Source organism: Magallana gigas, chromosome 6 (assembly GCF_963853765.1).
Source record: "Magallana gigas chromosome 6, xbMagGiga1.1, whole genome shotgun sequence".
NCBI classification, from domain to species: Eukaryota; Metazoa; Mollusca; class Bivalvia; order Ostreida; family Ostreidae; genus Magallana; species Magallana gigas.
Window position 1 is genome coordinate 30,765,411 of NC_088858.1, and position 24,795 is coordinate 30,790,205.

General features: G+C 33.0%; 2 protein-coding genes across 4 annotated transcripts; one reads left to right on the forward strand and one right to left on the reverse strand.

Moving 5' to 3' along the window:
- Nucleotides 1–12,831, reverse strand: LOC105332423 (N-terminal kinase-like protein). Of its 2 annotated transcripts, none has more exons than XM_034467846.2 (20): nt 12,593–12,831; nt 11,509–11,568; nt 11,124–11,204; nt 10,889–11,005; nt 10,558–10,784; nt 10,320–10,410; nt 10,028–10,183; nt 9,675–9,833; nt 9,127–9,234; nt 8,573–8,686; nt 8,232–8,324; nt 8,024–8,086; nt 7,541–7,729; nt 6,999–7,074; nt 6,599–6,730; nt 6,243–6,385; nt 5,743–5,853; nt 5,274–5,474; nt 919–1,192; nt 1–468 (listed from the first exon to the last, which is right to left on the reverse strand). In XM_034467846.2, exons 1-20 carry the CDS (start codon nt 12,704–12,706, stop codon nt 320–322), a joined length of 2,658 nt encoding a protein of 885 aa, XP_034323737.2. In that variant the 5' UTR covers nt 12,707–12,831; the 3' UTR covers nt 1–319. The 2 variants fall into 2 exon arrangements, with proteins under 2 accessions (XP_034323737.2, XP_011433330.3); XM_011435028.4 differs by having other exon boundaries at nt 919–1,195.
- Nucleotides 12,832–12,982: 151 nt separating this feature from the next.
- Nucleotides 12,983–23,368, forward strand: LOC117688910 (3'(2'),5'-bisphosphate nucleotidase 1). Of its 2 annotated transcripts, XM_034467847.2 has the most exons (8): nt 12,983–13,140; nt 16,714–16,815; nt 17,546–17,668; nt 18,227–18,337; nt 18,780–18,828; nt 19,168–19,308; nt 19,995–20,140; nt 20,539–23,368. In XM_034467847.2, exons 1-8 carry the CDS (start codon nt 13,021–13,023, stop codon nt 20,968–20,970), a joined length of 1,224 nt encoding a protein of 407 aa, XP_034323738.2. In that variant the 5' UTR covers nt 12,983–13,020; the 3' UTR covers nt 20,971–23,368. The 2 variants fall into 2 exon arrangements, with proteins under 2 accessions (XP_034323738.2, XP_034323739.2); XM_034467848.2 differs by lacking the exon at nt 17,546–17,668.
- Nucleotides 23,369–24,795: the final 1,427 nt, after the last annotated feature.

The window sequence follows — 24,795 nt, forward strand, 5'->3', positions numbered from 1 at the left end:
AAAAATCTTTTCTCTTGTAATACAATTGGTAATTAAATACTATTGCACCACATCCCATTGAAACAAATTGTAAATAGTGTCATTTTGGAAAATACATGTATGTGTCAATGTTTCCTTACAAAGGAAAAACCAGTAACTAGACAATAGAGCAAGCAGATCAACTGAGTTTAAAGTAAACCCATTCTTCAAAGCTTATAACAATCGGCCACTGAAAAAACTGAAACAAGCAGGCCACAAATTTAAAAGGAAATTGTATCACATAAAAAATCAAATTCTTATATTTCACCATTTCAAATTCAAAGGTAATAAAAGGTAATAATCAGTCTAAGGCTGTTTTCTTGGCGCCCAGTTTGAGAGCCCCTCCCCCCTTCCTGGCAGCCCGTTTCTCCTCGATTTCTTTCTGTCTTTGTTGTCTTTTCTCTTCCCTTTCCTCCTTTCTTCTTCTTGCTTCATCTATTTTGTTTGAGCCTATAATTGTATTTGAAAAACTAGCATCATAAATAAATATACAGGTATTAAAGCTCAAATAAGTGCATGGATATACATGTATAGCATGTCATGTATACTTTTTCAATCATCACAAAAAGATCATATCTGATTCACATGTTTACAACTAAAATAGAAGCTTTTAAAGATGCGGCTAGTAAAATTTGGTAAGATGAAAATTTTTTGCAATGACAAATCAAAAATTGGATGATGTATACAAAAAAACATACCATTTACTCTTAAAAGTTTTCTACAATCTGGTTCGCCAATCATAAGAATATTTTTGATATTGAGGTTTATGTTAGATTCAGGGTACATGCATGTGGTCATGAATATTTTGAGCAATGGGACTCCAATCGATTCCTATCAAAGCTTGTTTTCTATGGATACATTAACCAACACAGATATGAATATGAATATCATCACACATACCTGACCCCCAGTCATCCACCTCACCCCACCCCGAGTCGTCCCAACCCGACTCTTTGGGGGGACTAGTACTCTTCTGTTTAGCTGGTCGGCCCTGGACTGTGGTTTTGTTTGTGGACCCTATGGTTCCCCATTCATCGGCTCCCCACCCCGAGTCTTCCACATCCCACCCAGACTCCCCGCTCGCTGCAGTATTTTGGCTGGACATGCCACCAGAGGGTGCTGGACTAGACCGTGAACCAGACGAGTCTGACCTGGGTTTTGTTTGCATGGATTTCTGCTGATTTGAAAAAAATTAATGACATTTTTAAAGATCAATTCTATGTAAGAATCAATGATTTATAAAAGGGTCTGGCCACACATAGGCACCAATTTTCCTTTATATTTCATACATGGACACACCTAGGTGTAAAACGCAAAACATAGGTAATCACAGATTACAAAGCTCACCGAGACGAGACATCACCCTTATGAGACTTCACCTTTATGAGACCGCCTTTATCATATTAAATGAAAATCATACTTTATGATCTTGGATATTCATGGATTCTGTTTTGACACAATATCGTATATCATCTGTTACAAAATTGTATGATAATCATATGTTAATCGCTACAATATAAAATCAAATATTGCATCCTATCATATTTACAACATATATCATATAATACAATAAAATACCATAATAAACAATGATGAGATATGATATTGTAACATATGGTATGACATTGTATTGTGTTATACGTTATTGTATTTGATCACATAATACAATATCATAATATATAAAACAATATAGTATTATATTACAATATCATATTACATAATACATCATAACATATGATATTATATTGTATAATATAGTATGATATTGTATGATACTGTATCATTTTTGAAACATAATATGATATTGTATCATTTGATACATTATAATTTGATACAACATTGTATCATATCAAATGATACAATATTATGTGATAAAGTAAAATATATAATACAACATTATATTATACATATTGTATCATATGATACAATAATATATTTTACAATATCATACAATGCAATTTCATGTGATGTGATAATATATCATATTATAAACCATATTATAAACCAATATCATATTATACAGTATCGTATGATACAATATTATATAATATTACAGTATCATATAATACAATTTCATGTGATATAATTCTATATTACAGAAACTAATATCATATTGTACAATATCGTATGATACAATATTATAGAATATACAATATTGTATCATAGGATACAATATTATATTTTGCAATATCTTATGTAATAGTACCATGTGATAAAATAATAAATTAATAATACAATATAATATTATACAATATTGTATCATAATATACAATACTATACATAACGATATCATGTTACAATATCATAACATAAAATATAAAAAAAATTGATACAATATCATATCGTATCATATTTATATACTTTTTATAATATTACATATGATATTATATTGAATCATATTAAACAATATTGTTTCATACCATACAATACTATATCATAGGAATCATGTTGTATCATTTACCAACAAACACATCTATCTATCGAGCAGGTTTGAGTGAGGTAGGAGATTTCTTTAGCATCCTTGATAATGGAGATCAGGCACTGCATCTGAAGCAACCTCTGCGTTTCATTTATAATATAGTTAAATCAACTATGCAAGCTATCATCTATAAAACATGTGACATGTTCCAAAAAAACTAAACCTCATCCAGCATCCAAAACCTATAGCGCAGATTCAGCATTCAAGCCTGTCTGGTGCATCAGTATGCATAAGACGCATCTCCATGCAAGTTTGGTGAAGTTCAGACCAGTAATAACTAAGATATTATCATCAGAGGGCACTACCAATTAAAACCTTAACCTGCTCCAGCATCCGCAACCTATGGCTAAGATTCAACATCCATGCCTGTCAGGTGCATCTGTATCATAAGACACACCATCCATTCAAGTTTGGTGAAGTTAGGACCTGTATTAACTAAGATATATTTTTTTGCATCCTTGATAATGGAGATCAAGGTCTGCATCTGAAGCTTCCTCTGTGATTCATTCATATTACAGTTTAATCAACTATGCAAGTTTGAAATAGTACTATTATCTATTAAACATGTGACCTGTTCCAAAAAACTTAACCATTTCCAGCATCTGAAACCTATGGCTCAGACTCAGCATTCAAGCCCGTCAGGTGCATCAGTATCATAAGACACACCATCCATGGAAGTCTGGTGTAGTTAGGACAAGTAATAACTAAGATATGATCATCAGAGGACACCTGTTTCAAAAAATTTAACCAGCTCTAAAAACCTTAACCTCCTCCAGCATCCGAAACCTATGGCTCAGATTCAGCATTCAAGCCTGTCTGGTGCATCAGTATCATAAGACGCATCATCCATGGAAGTCTGGTGAAGTTAGGACAAGTAGTAACTAAGATATAATCATCAGAGGGCACCTGCAACAAAAACTTTAAGCAGCTCTAAAAACCTTAACCTCCTCCAGCATCCGAAACCTATGGCTCAGATTCAGCACTCAAGCCTGTCTGGTGCATCAGTATCATAAGACACACCATCCATGCAAGTTTGGTGAAGTACGGACCTGCAGTAACTTAGATATTGCTATCAAAGGGGCACGTGCAACAAAAACTTTAACCTGGTCCAACAACCTTAACCTCCTCCAGCATCTGAAATTTAGGACTCAGATTCAGCATCCAAGTCTTTCAAGTCTATAAGTAGGTTCAGATGCATCATCCATGCAAGTTTGGTGAAGATAGGACAAGTAATAGCTTGGATACAGGACCTGCAACAAAAACTTTAACCAGGTCCGGACGCCGACGCCGACACCGACGCCGAGGGTATAGCATAAGCTCCCCCTGACTTCGTCTCGGTGAGCTAAAAAATACTGTAAGTTGGTTGCTGGGGGTAACCGTTGCCATGGTAATCGAGGCTAAAGATGGGAAAATAGCAAAACTTACCTACTTTGAAGCCATATTAGAAGGTTTTGCCCACTAATGTAAACTATCAAAGACATAAAACAGCCTTTGTCCTATTTTCAATTATTTAATTATACAGGAAAATTGATGGAGAAACCAATACTTTTAAAATGTTACCATGGAAACCGTTTCAAATTTTTGAAATCAGTTTTCTGCGGTTTTTTAGTAAGCCCAAATGGGAAACTGTTAAATTTTTACATCCATATCAATGTCTATGCAATACATTTATATATATTATCATAAAAATTCACATCCGTTGCAATGGCAACAAGGCCAAAAATTAGGAAAAACTGAGAAATTGAAGATTATTTTGATATGCTTTCAATCCTGATTTTAGAATTTATTTGCAATTGTTTTAGCTGGAACTTGTAAAAATATATCTAAATTTTCATTATACACCGCAAACACATTTGTTATGCAACAGAGAAGTGTTGTTGCTATGGAAAATTAAGTTGCGTAAAAAATCACACAGAAATTCTTACTTTTTGAAAAGGTCATAGCAACGGCAGTTATATTGAGAAAATTTCAGATTTTTTTTCAAATGCCATGAAAGTTAAGGACATACTTTATTTTTTCTCACCATTTGATTTTTTATATTTATTCTTAATAAGTAAATAATATTCATTGAAAGACGCCTAAAAATATTATAATTTTCCTTATTTTTAAGCTTGTTACCATAGCAACGGTTCTCATTTTTAATATTTAAATTTTTAATTGCACAATCATAATAGTGTTTACCAAAAAATCCAAGATTTGCACTTTTTATTCAAATTAGATGAAGAAAACAGATTTTAATATTTCTGTTTAGCAACCATGGAAACGCTCTTAAAATATGCGTTTCTCCTTGAATATTTTTCTTTCTTTTGAAAAATGACAACTATTTTTAATAAAATATTCTACCCTGGAAACCCCATGTTCTGCACATTACTCACAATATGTTCTCTAATAAGCATTAAAATGCCATTTTTACATCTTTACCCTCGGTTACCATGGCAACGGGACCACATAGCAACAAACAAATGGTGTTAGGCTTTTTCACTCACCAAAGTCTATCAAATTGCCAAGTATGAAGAAAATCCATGACTATGCGTGGCCACCGAATTTTGATTCTTACATAGAATTGATCTTAAAGAACATATACAGACAGGTATATTAACATAAATAATTAAAATCTCTCACATATTTTTATGACTGTGCCACAGGTGACTTCTGATGTGATATATCATTGCTATATTTAACATTTATGACATTGCATGCTTAAAACCTAGTACAAAATGGCAACATCTACAGACAATAACATACATTGTGTAACATTCACACAACAAACACCTACTTTAGGAAGTCCCATGGCCGAGGAGAAGAAATCTCCCTGATTAGTCTCCCCTCCCCAGTTGTACTCTCCGGCCATCGGAAGCCCGCTGTCCTCAGTGCTCACAAACTCGTTCCCAAAGTCCCCACCCCAGTCCTCCTCCGCTGGTTTCGGGGTTTTGGCACTGAGCTTCAAGGCAGCTCCTGACGATTTCTCTCTACCACTCTGAACAGAAAAAATTTCATTTCAATACATCACAAATTTGAATGTACATGCCTATGATATTGCTAAATGTATTTATGAAACAGTTAGCAGTTATTACGAAATGCATTTACTTTGTCTGTTACACATGTAATTCTACTGCATATCATGAAAACATTTTCAATACACATCAAATGAGCCTGGATATCAGTACTTTGAGTACTTTGATTACAATAACAATTCTGTTTACTGGTTAAGTGATTCAGCGATTAATTCTTGACACTGCTCTCACCTGAGGAGCTGTGTCCTCCAGGCTGCCCCAGTCTTCGTCGTCATTGTCCCAGCCGTCCGTGGCCTGAGGCTGGCTCTCACTGGTCTCTACCTCCTCTATATCCGGGTCATCCTAGCAATAAGTCAACTAGCATGAGTATACACACTATACACTGATCTTATTTTTCTTCCGTCACAGAGGGAATTACTACTGGTATTTGAGGCTTGGATTTTTTCAATCAAATTCAATAGTCTTCTATCAAATGTATACATACAAATATATATATCCAGTATGTAATATGCTTACTAAAGAATCAAAATTAATTAATTGCACAGAGAAGAATTCTATTTCTGACCAAATATGCGAGAGTATATGCATGAAAGACAGGAGAATTTGCATGGTCCAATATTAATACTCTGCATCTACATACAAACGCCTGTCCTTGTCTTATCTATCTACTGTCTGTAAATGGGTGGCCAATATTCCTAAAGAACTCAATACTAAAGATCCCTGTCACTGACCTCCATGTCCCCCCAGCCTTCCTCCTCCCAGCCTGACTCTCTAGGTTTATCTTGCTGTGTGTCTGAAGGGTTATCACTGGCTGATGCTGGAGAAACGGGCTTGCTGGGAAGTTCACCAACATTCTGTGCTGTCTTGGAAGATCCTATAAATGTAGCCAGGAAAGGCCCAATATAATAACATGCAATTTAAGAACCATGTGTTTGGCACCATATTCAACAGCTTTAAATCAAATCTGTCTTTGATTCTCCACCTTATCACTATTTTTCATTTGTCATTTTCAAAACTGATTTCACAAGCATTATGGTACAATTTTAAATGATTAAGAGGTTTCTGATATGTACAATAAAAGCCATACCGTTTGGTGTTTTTCTGGTGCCGTCCTTTTTGTACAGTTTGGAGGTAAGGGACGATACTCCTGTCACCGCCCACCCCGCCCAACTAGCGGCGCTATTGGACACCGCAGAGCCGCCGGATAAAACATCCCTCTCTAAAAAAACAAACAACAAGAACCTGAAGACTTCAAAGATTTACTAATCTCTAACTACTTTTAATGAATAAAGTACCTGGTTACAGGTACATTTAAATTGTAGGATTGGAGTTCATCATTTTCACATTACTCATCAGTTCATGAATTTGGCGAATTTCAATTTTTTTATATGATGTCATTTTATTACTGCTGGAACAATGCAGTATTTGTTTGCAAAATGAATGGTTGATTACATTTAAAAATGAGCTAGAAATAACCCATTCTTTACCCATTTCTGCTTCTAAATCTGGATTTTCTGAGACCTTTTCCAGTTTGTCCACAAAACACTTGATTCCTCTGAAAGCCTGAAAAGGAAAGGAAAATTCAATAGAAGGCAAATATCTCATAACTTATGTAGTTTATTATTCCATAAACTTGCAAGTCCGTATTCATACATTGAACTTAAAACATACATGTAATCTACAGAAACATGTCCAAGCTGCATATAATATCAATCCCAAAGAAAAACAATAATCAAATACATGTATATAGTACAGAACATGCAGCAAGGGTTCCAAAACATGAAAATCTTACAGTGCAAAACATGTTAAATTTACAAATATTACTGGCAGTAACTTATAAAGTTTCTAAGTAAATAAAGAAAAATGGACCATGCAGCCCACAACCCCCCACCCCCACCCCCACCCCAAAGGTCCCAGCTATTCAAAATAGGTACCTATGATACCAACAAACAATCACAAGTTAAAGAGAAAGGTGAACCCTGAAGAAACACCTCCATTAGTAGCCTGAAAAAGACAGCCTATGTTATACCTGATCCCTGACCCCTTTCTCTGGGTCCCTGGTCATCGAACACATTGCTGGCAGTAGCCGCTGAGCTATTTCATTCAGGGTGAAGAAGTTCTGGGTGGCCGCCATGCCTAGGACCCCTGCCTGTCTGGCCGGGGGGAAGGGGTCCTTCAGCGCTCGCAGGAAAGCTGAGGATATCATCTTCTGTCTTACCTACAACAGGATCACGATAAAGGGATGGAAAAGCATCATTTTTTTTTTTTAATTATTACAGCATATATTTTTATTACGTGAAGAGGAGATAACTTACTAGTACATCGACTTTACATACTGCTGTGTGCATAACACATGAGTGTTGTTTATTGATATATTTGTGCATGTGAGCTCTCTAAAGCATACTGTAAAAATGTGTTTATCTATCACATTAAATATTATAGAAATTAATAATATTCCTTTCTTTGAAAAATACAAAGCAATTGTCCTTTCTAATACAATTATACAGCTTACCTGAGGGTTGAGATGACAGGCTACCTTCCCCAGACATACAGTTGTGTTTGTCCTTATTCCACCCTGCAATCATAAATATCTTAAGTGATTTCTAGTTACCAGGTATTTGAAGATAAACTGTTTTTAAACATTTGTTTAAATGTTTAAAGAAACCTTCATATGATTTTACAGTATCCAAATCAAACATCTCTTTTCAACAATGGCCCACCTGATCGTCTTTGGCTTGAAGTCTTGCGAAATGTTTCATCACCTCCTCGTTCAAGTTTTTGTAGTTTAGTTTAGGGGCCATGAAGACCATGGCCTAAAACAAAATAAAATCATTAAAATAATTCAATATCACTGTGATTTATAAAGAATACTAGCTGGGAATTTTAAGTCCTAATGTTCTTTAAAATACATTTAAAAGTTTTGAGGCATTCATAATATCAAGTTTAAAATTACTGATATGTGATGTGGGTTTTTTTTTTAAACCTTTACATGTATGTATACAGGATGCAACATGTACATGTACAAATCTACAGGTATAAGTGTATTCTGAAATTACATTACCTTTATTGTAGATTCTCGAACCACAGGATTTGTGTCGGTAAATCCATGGATGATGTGAGGGAAAATCTTGTCATTTACTGTTGCTGGTTGAAGATATTCTACAAATGTGTCAATCTTTCCCAAAAAAAAAAAGTTTAAATGAAATCAAATACTAGAACATTGTAGATAACTGTTGATCAGGTTTTGAATACAAAATGTTTTTTAAAAAAAATACCGTAAATGTATTATATTTGGCATGTGTGATATCTGGCAGAGGATAATGTTTCAAATAGTTAGCAAGGATTAGATTTAGCACATTTCTGAATGTACCTATCTATATACTGTACATACATGTATACATGTATATTTGACATTTGGTGATGGACTTAATACTGCGGATGCCAAAAAACGCTGAACAGAATACACAGCCAAATATATGTTTATAGTAATCATTTACAGCCTAAACTTTATTGGTACAAACAGATAAAATGTGTACACTTTGACTGTATGTTGCTTAAATTAAATCAACAAACATTAAATATTACAGATTCATAATGAGAAACTGTTTCGGCTACCTGCTGTAGAAGTTTGACCCTGGTGGCCCTGTCAGGGGAGGTAAACAACTTGACCACACATGGCACGATTCTGTTCTGGTATTCTTCTGCATCCAAAAACTTTCCAATCTACATTAAATTTTACACTGCATAAAGTACATGTACAATTAAAAATATAAAACCAATTAAGCCTGTTAAAAGCAACACATATTCTGCAATTCTATTTAAACCTGATCTTCTGAATACATATACATGTACATAACATAGAGTTACTGATTTTCAAATTTCCTAAGTTATAAGGTTCCTAGTGTAAATCTTTTTTATCTGAAATCTGCTAAATTTCTAATTCAGAGAATAAAACTGAAGTACCAGATTTTTTTTTTTACAGGACATGTGTTTGATATACCGTACTCGTATACTGTACTGTAAAATAAACTCTGCTGGAGCCCAAAGTCAGTAAGATATAAACAATAGTATATAAATTTCACACACCATCATCAAAATATGCTGATAACAGTAATTCTAGGACACATTAAACTCAAATTCATTCTTGCATTGTATATTCCTACCTTGAACATAGGAGCTAGGATATGAGAACCAGCATCTCCATATTCAAAGGCATTCAACAGCTGGGGAAGAATTTTATTTTTACAGAACGTTTTTGGAAATTCATCTAAGGATGGTGCCAACTTTGTGAAAAACTTTGTTTTCTCTGCTTGGTCTTTAATCTAAGAAGAAAAATAACTAAAGGTAAATCATGTGCCACATATTTCAATAACAATTGAGAGATGTCCAATTCAATATTTCATTTTAATGTAAGAAACCACAAAATCAAACAAATAGTGTATTACGACTGACAAGAAGATAGAAAAATGATGAGAAACTTAGCCACATTACATTTGTTACCCTCTCTTTTTCATACCTGAATTTCTTCTAAAAAGAGCATTGTTTCAACAAAGGAATTATGCATGAATCCTTTGTCACTTTTACAGTTTTCTATGAACTTTGCAGGATTTGGACGAGACTTTGGATTGGCTCCGACAAGTTCACAATAATTTGGCACTAAGGATTTAGGGATCTGTAATAAAAACTCTATTGTTGTTAAAAAAATTCATTCTGCAACACATGTGATTTATGTTACATGATCGTATGTTCAAGTACATAACTAAGATCACATTGAAGATCTGATTTGATTTGATCATTCAAGCACTTACCTTTCCGACTGACTTCAGGGAATTTATTTGTGACAGAGAGCCATTGAACACTTCCCAGATCAAGCATCCTAATCCCCACATATCTGTTGACCTATTATAGATAATCCCAATTGTTAGACATATACCGGTATTAATTTCTTATTTAATTCTAGACTTACAAAAGCTCTACAGAAAAAGAACAACATTGATTTACATTTTAGGTTCCCATAGAACTAGTATTTTTTTTTCTTCAAATTACCATTTTTCTGTCCGGACACCTCTCCGATTCTCCACCTTTTCCGGAGGATCATACTTGTCCAGAAGAGGAAGAATTTTGACCGGAGGCACACTATCTTGACCCTGGGCGGGGTACATATAGTCGACGCCCCCTAACTTCCACTCCCCTGCCTGATTGACAAACACTGAGGACAAACACACATTGTTGTGGATCAAATTACAGTCATTGATGAGGAATGATAAACCTTTCTGAAAAGTGAAAAGAAAAAAGGAAAATGACAATCATTTTATTCACTTTTCCACTCAGTCAGGTACATGTATATTGTAACTTTCTGCAAAGCACTGAAACTTACTGCAACTTGATGAATACCCCATGATATAGCCATCAAATTTCGATTTTCGTCATTTTCATTCAAATAACTTTCCAGGGGTATCACAGCTTCTGTGGCAAAGTAGATTACTTTTTCAGTCTGTAAAATGCATTTGGAATAAAATTATCAATAGTTATCAACTTTTTTTTGTCACTGACTGAAATTCGACAAATCGTACATGTACAAATAAACCATTTCTGATGGACAGATTACAAACCTCAACACCATCCAAGAATGACACTATATTGGGATGTCTCAAAGTTTTGATCCTCTTGAAAGCTCCTTTTGCCACCTGCACCTATCAAAGTAAATATATGAACATTTAGTTTAAAAATATTTGTACCAATAATCATATGCTATTCTCATGACAACAGTTCAGTATCAAATTGTTCAACACGGTGACTTTTTCAAACTTGGTCCAGGGTCCACATGATTGTGAATTTTGATACATGAAATGCACTGACTGGGAAACTTTGAAACTGCTTGGGTAGTTGATTCAATTTTTTAAAGCAAATGTGTCTTACAGTCGTTGAAAAAGTGCTTAATTTTCAAAGTTACATGAACATACAATGTGTATTTACCAGAAATATGGCAAAACTTACTTGTGATTCACTGCTTGATTTGACATCAAATGCAAATATTGTAACAGGCTCACCAGTCCCCTAAAATAGATTCATGAAATACATCTGTCAAAAACAATTCTGAAAGCAAATACTTGCACTTTGGAAAAAAAAATACTCAATCTTTCAAACACGTGTAAAAATACTGTGGAAAGAAATCAAATTTATTCATATCGTAGACCTGAGATCTGGTTGTAAGAAAAGGAATGATTGTAAAAATCAGCCCTACCACCATGTTTTTATGAAAAATACCATTATTAACCACCTACGAAATAGAATATGTAAGAGGATTAGATGAGCTGTCTTTTTTATACCTTTATACTTATGAATGCATTTAGCATGTTTAAATCACTAAAAATATTTAAACTGCAATTTGTGAAATTTCCTCCACTAAAGTACATGTATATTTTCTCTACTAAACTACAAGTATACTATATAACTATATATGCTATAAATCTATGTCAAAAGTGTGACAGTCAAGCAGTTTTAATCTTAAGTACAAGACAGGAGAGGTGGTTGTGCACTTGACTAGAGATTCAGGAGGTCTGGGTTTGAATCCCAGTCTGGTTCGTCATGTTTCCTACCATCCCGTTACACTCAAAAAAGTGTAAAGAAGTAAAATAAAATAAGGTATGAATTATTCATGAACCTGAGAATAGTTTCATGAGTTGGCCAATATCAAACACTTCTGATGTGCCGGATAGGTAAAGGTGAAACGTTTACTGAATTTTGTAAATGTTTAAACAGGCAGTAGGGAATGAAACGGTACCGTTTAAACAGGGGATTATTTTAGTTGAATTTGTAAATGTTTAGAGCATTTAATCAAAATGTCGCCGTTCACAGGTATAATCATTTCGCCCTTACAGATTGGCCATCATTAGATAGAATGTTCTAGCCCATATATACTATATACTTGCTTGACTGTATCGTTTGAAATGAAATAAAATTCTTTATATGGATATAACCTTAATTTAACAGGAGAGGGCATTTTCTGCATAATCCATTAATAGAAAGAAAATGTGCGGAAATTGATAGGCGATAATCATACTCTGTTGTAAAGTATTACCTTCTTTTTACCATGATGTAGAGACCAAATTGACTTATTTTCAAGTCCTGCTATCTTCTCTCCTATATCATAGTGGAAGTCTTTCGCGGGGTCGCGAGAAAAAAATGACCACATACTTTAAAATTTCTATTCGTCTTAATTCATACAAATATAGAGAACATTCTTTGTAATGTTAAAAAAACATTCATAATTTCATTGCGTTTTGGGAGTCGTGTCAAAATTTTGGACATGCGCACTTACGGTTTGTCGTAAAATGCATATACGAAAATCAATGCTTATCTATGTTTAAATTTGGATAAATACGTAATATATATTTTCATCGACATTAGTCCTTGATATTGATTCAAAAACATATCAATAAAAGAGACACAACATAAATTTGAGTTTTCAGAGTTTACGACATCTGCAGGTTGTTTACACTGACAAACATGGCTTCCAATCCGTCTCTGGTGATGCGAATTTTGTCTGCTTCTGTAGCAGTTTCAAATCGCGCTAGTAACATTATAAGAAATGTCTTAACTAAAGGAGATCTTGGAATTGTCGAAAAGGTTTGTTATTCAGTTTTAAACGGAATAGCACATGCAATTATAAGTTTAAAATTTAATCTGTGTTTAGACATGTTTTGTATACAAGCATTTATTGTTTTCGTTTAATTTACTTTATCATATTTAACCGTGATCTTTTACCATTAACAAGAAACCTATCAATACAATATTTTCTCCCACTGATTCGCCTCATCATTATGTTCTTCATAATAAATGATATTTTGAATCCATGTCTATGTACAGTACTATAATTACTGTAATAGGATATTACCCTGTTATAGCAATGTATTTGTCACACCTATATATAGACTTATAATATAAGCTGCAAGTCTCTTAGAACCTTTGATAAGTTTGATTCTGTCAAGGTTGCAAGACTTCTATTTTAAAATATGACACATCTGAGAACATCTGTTTTTTCTTATCATCTTTAATGATTTTTTTTTCATGTAATTATAAAGGGACTTCAGAGAGTAGATAAAGTTAAATGTTATTAATTTTCATTTGCTTTTGTAAATATAAATATTTATTTTCTTGCAACGTGGATTAATTAAAGTTAGAATGTCATAGATATCTTAATACAGTAAAACACGCTTATAACGTTGAAGAGTCGGGACCGGCAATTTTGTTTCGTTATAAACAATTCGTTATAGCCATTGTTTCACAATATGTTTAAAACCCTCTGGGAATGAAAATCACTTCACTCTAAGCATCAATTTATTATAAGTGTGCTCACTATAAGCATGTTTTACTGTAATGAGTGAAACTAAGAATCCTTTTTGATTTTGTTTACATTTGGTGCATTAATTGGTAAGAATAGACTTGCATGCCCAGAGAAAAAGTCAGGGATCTTGAGTCTACTTGTGGCCATCTCACACCCACTAGTGGACTTAGGACCTGGGATGTTGTGAGGAGGGCCAAAGACAGAACTGAAACTATATAATTTTAGCTCACTGATTACAATTGTACTAAAAAATTTATGGATGTTAGAAGTGATCTAAATGTTTGTTAGGTTATAAAGCTATAGGTATTTTTTTCTTTACTTAATGGCGTTTCTTACATACTGTGGAATCATTTTTATTCATGGGGGTCAATTTTCGTGGGTAGCCAAAATTTTCATTGTTCGTGGGGACATAATTTCGTTGGTAGCACGCTCTTTTTAATTAATAAATATTAATCATATGCTTGCATATATGTTTGTGGGGATGTGAATTTGTTGGCAAGGGTTACCCAAGAAAGCCATAAACTTTGGTCCTCCATGAACAATGATGATTTTACAGTATGTTAGAATTGATCTGAAACATTGAAAATTTATCAATCGTACATATATGCATCCAATATTGTGTAAAATGAATTTCGGTTATTGTTGCATTAATCAATTACTGGTTTATTTTTATTTGTTACTTACAACATAATTACTGTACTTCCATAATTACTGTACTTCCATAATTACTGTACTTCCATAATTTACTGATGTACTACTAATTAAACCTGAGTTTTATGGACTTTTTATAAATGCCTAAATTATTACATATTTTAAAATTAGAATTATATATATTTTTTTGTATCTGATAAAAGGTACTGTTACTTGTGATTTTTAAAGAATTTTACCATAATTGTTTATGATTTAGAACTCATTTAAACTGATACATTTATTTTTTGTGGTAAACAATGCCTTTTATATGTATACTTTCATACACATACACCTATTATTTATTAGTGGTAGGTTGTTTCATTGGTCGTTATTTAAGAAGAATGCATGGGAGAACAAATTCAAACAGAATTTTATTTATTATTTCCTTTGCAATATTGTAAGAATTACCTTACTAGTATCTTAGAGAGCACGAAAACCCTAGTTAAGACTAATGTCAATATACCTGTAGGCTGTATGACTAACTTGTTATCTTTGCTAAGAACAATTTGCACAGTTCTAGTTTCTGAACTTGATGCCGAAGTTCAGAAAATAGAATGAGGTGTGTAAAATGAGCACTTAAACTAGAACAATGACCTAGCTAGTTTCATCATACAAGAGAATGGTCTGCTTTATCACCTGTGACGTTGTATGTCTCATCAAATATTCAGCTGACCAGTTATTTAAAGTGCCCTGCCCCTGTTAACAAGAGTGCAATATATAGTATGTACCAGTACAGTTAATATACTGCATCTGTTGGTCAATGTCAGTACATGTATAAGGCTGGACACACATGAGTGACTAGCTGTTCCTTGTTGTCGTCTCTATATCTTAAGAACGATCTGAATTTTATGTATACAGGTATGCAAAAGGTTTCATCTTACGATTGGTCTTAAATATTTGATGATCTCTAGCTGTTAATTGATATTCAGGTCAAGAAGCATTAATACTATACATATAGTTATAGTACACACCCGAATAATTTCTCATTACCCATTTGTCAAGAATGTACTCTCTTTTTAACCGATGTGAAGTTGTTCAGTGACTTTAGCAGTTGGATTGAACTATGCCTCTATTATTTTTCTGGGAAAATTTACAATGTAATTAATAACATACAGCCTCTGTTCCTTGACAATACATGTAATCTGGAGAGAGATAAGATGTGTTTTTGAACCTTATTTAGAACAAAATCCAAATTTTTGATTCATAAAGCAAACAGCTAGTGCATTTGGTTTACAATGAATTTCAATTGACTGTATACTCTGAAAAAACACAGTCTTCATTGTTTTGATTTAAAACAATGAAATTACTGTTTCATGCAAGTTAAATGGTATATGTATGCACTTCCCATTGTGATTCATTGCAGTATATACAATGCAGCTTTTATGTCATACCAAAACTGAAAGATATTTAGACATTGGATAACCTAGCTACAGACTAGCATGAAAATAAAAAAAATGAATATTACCAAGGGTTAAAAAGAAAGAAAATTTGATCATTCGTCAAAAATGTGTACATATTAATAGCGCATGTAAACTGTGATGTATGTAATATTGCACTGGATCAGTAGACAAGATATACAATCATGTAAATCCTAGTGTGTATTCTAGTTCCTCGTAGATAACAAAATGTATGTTAGCCTTCCTCTATATTTTTTACAATTAACACTGCTTAATTTATTCCAAACTACCATTATGGCAGGATATTATCCTGAAACCCAATATGATGGGGGGGGGGGGGGGGGGACTGGGTCTCACTGGAGACACAGGGATTGGTTTTCCCATTTTACTACTACATTGTTCTTACCTCATGAAAAATACATCATTTCTGAATGGCATTATTTGCAGGCATTTAACACGTTTATATTTTTTTTATAGAGTTATTCTAAACATCAGCCACCAAAATTTAACAATAATTTGGAGTCCAATCATTTGAGATCAAATTTTGAATTCACAACTATTTAAACCACAACAATTGATTTTCACAAGCTTGCAGTAATTTTGATTAATTTCCTTAATAATATACAGATATGAACAACTGGTTTTAAGTAAAATATCCTTGAACAGTGGTTGCAAGTGAATCTTATCCAAAACATAAAATGCCAGGTTTACAGTAACATTACAAGATGAATTGAATTTTAATTTTTGTTTGTTTGTTTTTTTCTTCAGGGTAAAAATGACCTACAGACAGAGGCCGACCGCTCTGCCCAGAGATGTATTGTGGCTTCTCTACACAAGCAGTTTCCAAATGTGGCCATATTTGGCGAAGAGGTAAAAAAAAAATAAGAGGAAATCTATGTAGTCTCTGAATAAGAGATCAATTTTGGTTGACTATTCTAATTAATTGGCATTCATTTGGGTATTATTTTTTGAATACCGGCCAGTAATTAAAAAATTAATGAGTTATTTTGTAAATTTTTGGAATAAAGGAGTACCTACAAATTCAAATGAGTAGGGTCAGTCATGAAAATCAACAGTAAGACTATTTAAGTATGAAATTTGGTTTCCGTTTCAAGATTTTATATAATATAGCACCTCTGAGTGACTCTCATTTTTCATTATTTTACGAAATCTCACTAACCTAAATAGAAAGTCAATGGGCCATTTCCTTTATATCTGTAGTAAGTCTGTTCAAAGGATGGGAGTTACAGACTGTGGGATCTCTTTTCTTGTTTCCTTGGTTAGATTGTTGCCTTATTGATTATTATACAAGTATTTTAAGTAATAAGTAACCCTGATAAGTTGGTATAATAATACTGGAAATCCAAACCTGATCTTGCATAAGCTTACTTTTGTGCATACTAAACAGCAGCACAGGCAGCAGATCTCAAAAAAGCTTCACAATGTGCTATTTTCTACAGAGTATGGCAATTGTTTGACTTGAAGCTCTGCATGGATATTCATTAATAGTACATCTACTACATGTAATAGTACTGCTAAAGTATTTGGTTGAGCTTGTTTTACTCAAGAAATGAAACATAGTTTCTCTTTCCTTTGTCAGGATGAAATGACACAGAGAACTTTAAGCTTTGTAAACAAACCACAATATGGTACTCTCTCCTCCTCTGTCCCCCATTGGACCCCTCCAAAGATTCTGGAGCTATACGACAAAAACCAGAACTTGGTATGTCTGCCACGTACTTCCTCCTAAATGCTGCATGTTCTAAATCCCAGCCAGTGGCACAGACATGCCGTACCTGGAAATTTAGTTACATTTACACTATCATTATGTCATATCAGCCAGGTCATATACTAGTACATGCATTCAATTTTATCAATGGAACTTTCACTGATTCACCTGCAGTCCTACAGTGCTTCATTTCTTCATAGTTCCCTTATAGACCTATACATATAAAAGCTTTGCATTAAAGATAATTATGTATTTCCTTATTGCAAACTTTCTTAAACCACCTTTGCTCCCCATACTGCATGTGTCACAATTCATCTCCCCTAATTTTGTGGACAAGTGCATTAAAATCATTTGTTACTGCCCAAATCAATAATAAACCTCAAAACAATCTTACATGACTGTCTGTTTTCTAATGACCATAGATGCAATGAAGCTGGTAGCATTTTATTTCAGAATATCGACAGGTATACTCATAAGAATGCCGTATCTATCATTAGTTTACTGTTACATGCTTTGCACTGATTTCTTTCAATCTTTGATATTTATTTTAAGCAACTGGATCCTCAAGAGACGATTCCTAAAGATTTTATAGAGTTAAACTTTGATGAGGAAGTCTTGAAGCACACATGCCCCGAATACCTCAAAGACACCAAAGATGAAGATGTGAGTTTGTATTTCATTTAAATCTTTGAATACAAATGTCATCTCCCCTCTAAAAAAAGAGTTAAAGTTACATTTATATAAAATATCCTATACATATATCATCCAGATGACAGGTGATTTCTGCAAAGCATTTTTGCTATGTAATTTAAATGCTGATTATATATAGATTCCTGTTTTTATCTTCATGATATTAAAATTTGATAGGGAGATGGAATTTCATTTGTCTTATAACCATCAATTTATGAAGCATATTGAATTTCAGAACTAGATTTTATTAAATTTATTCAGTAGGGCTTTCACTTTATTTTGTATAGAGAAAGTGATTATGTACCTTGTGTTAAAATTTCGATTGTTTTTGCTAAGCCTTAAAAAAAAACCCAGACAGATTGGGAGCTTTAGGTGTAAAATGTATGTCTGCATTTTAAACCTTTTAATTTTGTAGGTTGTAATTTGGGTAGACCCCTTAGATGGAACCGCTGAATTTACACAAGGTAAGATTGTCACACATGTAAGAAAGTATTATAATCATTGTGCTTGCCTTCATAACTCATATCAAAATTATCCAAAATTTGCTCGTTAGTGATATATGCTTGTATTTTGGTAGAAATTCAATTCAAAATATGGGATGGATTTGGTTATGATTATAACCATCAGTTTAAAATTGAGTACATGTATTGATACATGTATCTGTTGATCATATCTCAAACTAATACAATGCTGTAAATACAAATTTTTTGCTAACAAATGCTTGGTAATTTATCTAATCATGTCATTATGAATTGCAATTGAAATGAAATATTTGATACATTGTAACGGTATTAATCTTGCAGGCTTCCTGGACCATGTGACAGTGCTGATTGGTATAAGTGTCAAAGGGAATGCCGTGGCCGGAGTCGTACATCAGCCCTGGTTTAACTTCGAGAAGCCTGGATTACCACTGGGGAGGTGCATTTGGGGAGTTATTGGTCTAGGTGGGCACAGTTTATGAAATAACTTTCTTTTAATAAATGCACCTAAGAATCATGACCCATACTTTCCCTAATTTTGTAGAAAAAAAATCCTTATCTTGATTAATCTTGACTGCAGGTTTCAACTTTGCCAGGATATTTGCATTGACTGACGTCTTTGATGTACCATATTTTCATATTATTTTCCCAAGACAAATGTCAAAAAAGAAATGGGCTTGTCCATGCAGCATTTTTTTACAAAAAAAAAAAAAAAAAGATGTTAAAAGTCATTTTAATTTAATAGAACTACTTTAAAAGATTAAGAAAGGAATTCCTGAATATGTGCTGAAACATTGTAATGTGCTGAAACATTGTAACAAGTAATGTTGGTCAGTTTTTAAGAGCAATTCACTTAAAAATAAATCATTAGGTCACTGGTATTTAATGATCGATAAATACTTTGGCAGATATTTATGAATGCATGTAAATTTGCATGAAGGGTTATTGAAATACATGTACATTACAGTAAAACATGGTAACAGCAAGCTTTTAACAAATTCACGCTACAATGAAGTCATTTAAATTCTCCCTTATCTTAAAAGATATTAATGGATGTAAGAAATTAAGTTAATAAGAAATCAAAATCTTTTATCCCTGGAACTTTGCGGTAAAGTGTCTGTTTTATTATTGCCTCATTCTCATACCAACAGGTGCCTTTGGATTTGAGAGGGAGACACCCCCTCCCAACAAGGTGATAGTAACGACCAGCAGATCTCACTCGGACAGGATGGTGACGGAGGCGGTGGAGGCCTGTAACCCCGACGAAGTGGTCAGGGTGGGAGGAGCTGGTCACAAGGTGGGTGCTGATCAAGGGGGATAACTCTTATATTTCTTCATGTGATGATTCAGTGTATGTCCAGAAATGGGGAATACATGTATTATAAAGGAGGAATTTTATAAATTTTCTTTTCTCAATGATTTAGGTATACAAATAGTCTTTGTACTTATTTATGGTAGTTAGACAAAACAGTATGAATTCTTGATTTAATTGGTCATGGTCAGACAAATACTATTTATCGAATAAAATTTCAAAAAAATTATATACCAATAAAATATATTATGTGAAATTTTCATGGGAACTCCTCTTGATGTTTTCATTTCATGAAATGTTTAACTGTGGTTTTAAAGCAACAGAATCTAATGTGTCTTTAGTAAAACACAAGCATGTTTATATAAATTCTTATACTTTTTCAGGTTCTTCTACTAATTGAAGGAAAAGTACATGCATATGTATTTGCCAGCAAAGGGTGCAAGAAATGGGACACATGTGCCCCAGAGGCCATTTTACATGGAGTTGGTGGCACGCTGACGGACTTCCATGGCATCAGAATGAATTACAGTGCAGATGTTCAACGCAAAAACACGGGAGGAGTTCTTGCCACAGTTGCAGACCATGGAAAGTTTCTCGGCTGCATTCCGGAACACATCCGCGACGCTATGGATAAGAGCAGCCCGGCTCCTGAATTGGATTTCAAAGGGGTTGTTGTTTGTGGGGGTGCAGATCTTGAGAAGGCTAAGCAAAATAACGGCCAAGTGTCAGCTGGAAAGAATCCTTCTCCTGAAGAGAATGCAGAATCAAAGAGCTCAAGTGACAAAGTACCAAACGATGTCAATACAAAATTGTAGGAAAAATTTAACAAAGATTAAGTTACCTATATTGTATTTGTTTAATCAAGTTTTGAAGAAGACAAAGTCGAATATAGCAAGTTATTTTAGAAGCTTTTCTGTTTGTTTGTTGGACTATTTAGAAAATGCTGCAATGTTTGGTTGAACGGGTGCAATGTAATGCTAGATAAATACATTCCTCATATATTATTAATATGTTACATGTAAAGTAATTTTAATGTACCAGTGCATGTATTATATACATTATATGTATCATTGTATGAATGTGTCAGTACTGAAAGTTTCTTAGAGCAATACCAACATTAATACATTTATTTGTTTATTGTTTGCTTCATCATTTTTCTTTTCAGCTTCTGTAATCAAAATGAATGTCACATTGAAGTATATACAGGTACTGGGTATTAGATAATGTACTTGACAATCTTGTGATGCATTAAATGTTTGTTGGTTTCATACATGTACATGACATTTTGAACAGAATATACTTTCTTCAGCAAAAATTTGAGAATGGGTATTATACCTGACATGTGTGTTTAAAATTTTGTGATAACCCAAGCTTATTTACAGGTAGATCCATACAACCATTTGTACAAGTTTTTGCATTACATGTATTAATTTTGGGAGAACTTTTGATATCAGTGATTATAAAGAAAATGTAAAAGAAAATTTATTAAATGTATTAAGGTAATGTATTTATGTATTATGACTAGAACAAACCCTTGTTGAATACAGTTCTTTATAGTAATTAAGTCAGGACACCTACATGTACCACTTGACCACTTGAACAGTTTGATACAGGTACATTCATGTGCATGATTTTGTAAAGAACATCAGTGCAATAGAACAAGTTGTCAAAAATGTTTATATTTATATTTATTAATACAGTAGATAATCCGAGAACATAGCTGAATGATAAATATCACTGTTTTTTAATCTACATATGTAGTTACAGGTACAAAATTGTGATTCATGAAGAAATATGATATTTCTAAATATCAGGGGTAGTTTTTTGTTTCTTTGCATTGTTCTGTCTACACATGTAACCCTTGCCCAGATGGATTATAAGTCATCATTTTCAGATAAATTTTGTTCAATTTTCTGAACAGCAGCATCTAGAATTTGTGGAGGTTTTTTAAGGGGTCCAAAAAAAAACCCCTACCGAACATTTTCATTCTACCAGTAAGTTATAGGGCAATGCATTTCCATCGGTACCTGGTTATTGTTTCATGAATTCTGAATCCATTGGCTGCTCCTGTTTTAATTCTATTGGCTCTGTGACTAGAAGCAGGCAGCTGGTATAGTTTCCGATTCCTGTCAATCTTTTTTGTGTAGACATTTTTTTATTGTACTTCATGAACTTTTCTTTATCAATTTTCATATATTGACATAGGTACGTGCATATTTACTGTGGTATACCTATGACATCTATGATTTGTCAGTCATTTTTGTCTTGTCTGTAGAACTACATATCTATGTCAAAACAGCTAGGTTAAAATTATTTTCAATGTAGTGCCATCAAATATGTGTAGGTAGATTCGGTGACCTTAGTTGCTATTCGAGGTATTTTATATGCATGCACCGTAATTTCATTTGATTTCCTTCCATAGATTATATATTACTTTTCTTAGACACTAACATTTCACATTTGTAAAACTGTAATTCATATAACATGTAAATTTTGATGATATTTCCATTGTAAACATCTAGATTAATAGCCTTATTTATATATAATGCAATGTTCAATGAAGATGACACCAAATAACTAAATCTATGAATGGACTATTTTCCAAAGGTATTTGAACACACACACAAAAATTGATCCTGAATTGCAAGAGAAACCACATAAATTTTTAATATTTTGCACCCCTCCCCCCCAGAAAAGAAAAGGGGGGATTATTTTATATAAGATAGATCTAGTCATGCTGTAAAATTCAATGCCATCAAATCCACATACAGAGATGTGGTGTATGTGTATAAACTTGTATCTGAAAATCAAATGTACATATGTACAGTATACAGGACTTGCTTCCCCCTTCTTACATTGACAAAGTTGTCTTCCTTGTGCTTGCAGGATTATTAATACTAGATAAAGCGGCATTTTAATCAGACTACAAATGCTATTTTCTTTTACATGTAGTTATAATTGTGTGTACTGGATTTCATTCTTTAGAAATCTCTTGGGATTTTATGGGTCTTTTCTTTTAATGTTTAATTTTTTTTCTTTTCAATACATGTACAGAAACAATTTCCTACAGTTGTATGTCCTGTTATTTCAACAATGAAGAATTCATTTATTATTCTTCTTTAAAAGTTTTGTTTTATTGTTTTATTAATTGATGTTATGTATTTAAAAAAAAAATTTACTGAAATCTTAGAATAAATTATATAACCAAAGATACCTTGATGTCGATGTTGCTTACTTATATGAAATCCAGTTATGTACCAGTATACATCAGCCAGTTATGGTAAAATGACATTGTTGTCGACACAATCCACAATGTTTCAGTGATATACATGTTAAGAGCAAATGAAATAAATTGCTTTATCAGAACATAGTTTTAATTCTACTTATTTTTCACTATGTACAATATAAGAATGAATTGATATATTTCGCTGATTCCCTTAAAATTGCCTTAAACAGACCAATTCCCTGCCAAAAGTTGCATCAGTTCATGGAAGTCCAAAATATTACTAGAAATTTCACTCTAGTGTCAATTCAAAACAACATATAAATCAATAGAGATTTTTTATTTTCTTAAACAAAACCTTACAATTATGTAAATTAGTAACAAAATGAACACTATTTTTGAACACAAGTCCAATTGTAAAACAAGTCAAGCCATAACTCATAATTTACAGTACTCCTAAAAACACAGTCATTATCTGTCACTGTAAGGCTGAACGCACATGTACATCCTCTTCTCAAAATGCCAAACAAAATAAAATAAAAAATTAGTCACTTCACAAAAAACAAAAAGATGCCTTAAACTACAAGTATAACTTTTGATCATTTACACAAAGGTGAATTGGTCAAACATTATGTGGGACATGAAAAATCTTTCAAGTTGACTCACAGTAAATGCCTTTTGATTCACTTAGTCATTACATAGACCCCAATTGGTCAAGCCTCACTGAGTACATGTATGTTACAAATCTTCAGTATATTGTCCTGACCAGGCATTACAATACACATGTAATCTGATTGCACTGTTATTTGCAGGTACAACTGTTCATCATTGCCAAAAATTCCACTGTTTGACTAAAAGCATTGTAACAGTCATACAAGTACTTTGTTTTACATGTACTAGTACTTTTTTTTTTTCAACAATTACGGCACTAGTAAATGATACGAAATCTGATGCATCATTCTGAAGTTTAAACTGAGTGAAACTTTTGAACTAAACAAACTTGTTACAAGAAATATTTTAAACTATAAGAAATATTTCAAACTATTACACACATTTACATGTATATGACATATACATTATTCTTTGGTAGAGCATTTAGATGCTAAGAAGTTGCAAAAACACTTTTCAACAAACAATCATACTGGGACCAAATTATCAATCTTTTAATTTTAAGGTCTTATAATTTTTAACATTAAAACAAGGACATCAAAATCAGTGCAATGGTCTTCAAAACTATTGTAACTTCTCGACTCTTGAATTTTTTTTTTTTTACATTTTTTTTTAAAGATTTATAATAACTTTGTAAAAAATAAAACAGAAAAGGTAATTTAATCAAAATGATTTCATGAAGTGGCCTTCATGAAAATAATGCACACAAAAGTTTTAACAGTTAGTAACATATAAAAGAAGTATTTAA

Coding starts and splice junctions, on each gene's coding strand:
- LOC105332423 (XM_011435028.4), bottom strand. CDS start 12,706: ATGTGGTCATTTTTTTCTCGCGACCCCGCGAAAGACTTCCACTATGAT. Junction 10,785..10,888: donor GGGGTATTCATCAAGTTGCA/GTAAGTTTCAGT, acceptor TTCACTTTTCAG/AAAGGTTTATCATTCCTCAT. Junction 9,235..9,674: donor TCCTAGCTCCTATGTTCAAG/GTAGGAATATAC, acceptor AATTTAATGTAG/ATTGGAAAGTTTTTGGATGC.
- LOC117688910 (XM_034467847.2), top strand. CDS start 13,021: ATGGCTTCCAATCCGTCTCTGGTGATGCGAATTTTGTCTGCTTCTGTA. Junction 13,141..16,713: donor ATCTTGGAATTGTCGAAAAG/GTTTGTTATTCA, acceptor TTTTTTCTTCAG/GGTAAAAATGACCTACAGAC. Junction 18,829..19,167: donor AACCGCTGAATTTACACAAG/GTAAGATTGTCA, acceptor TTAATCTTGCAG/GCTTCCTGGACCATGTGACA.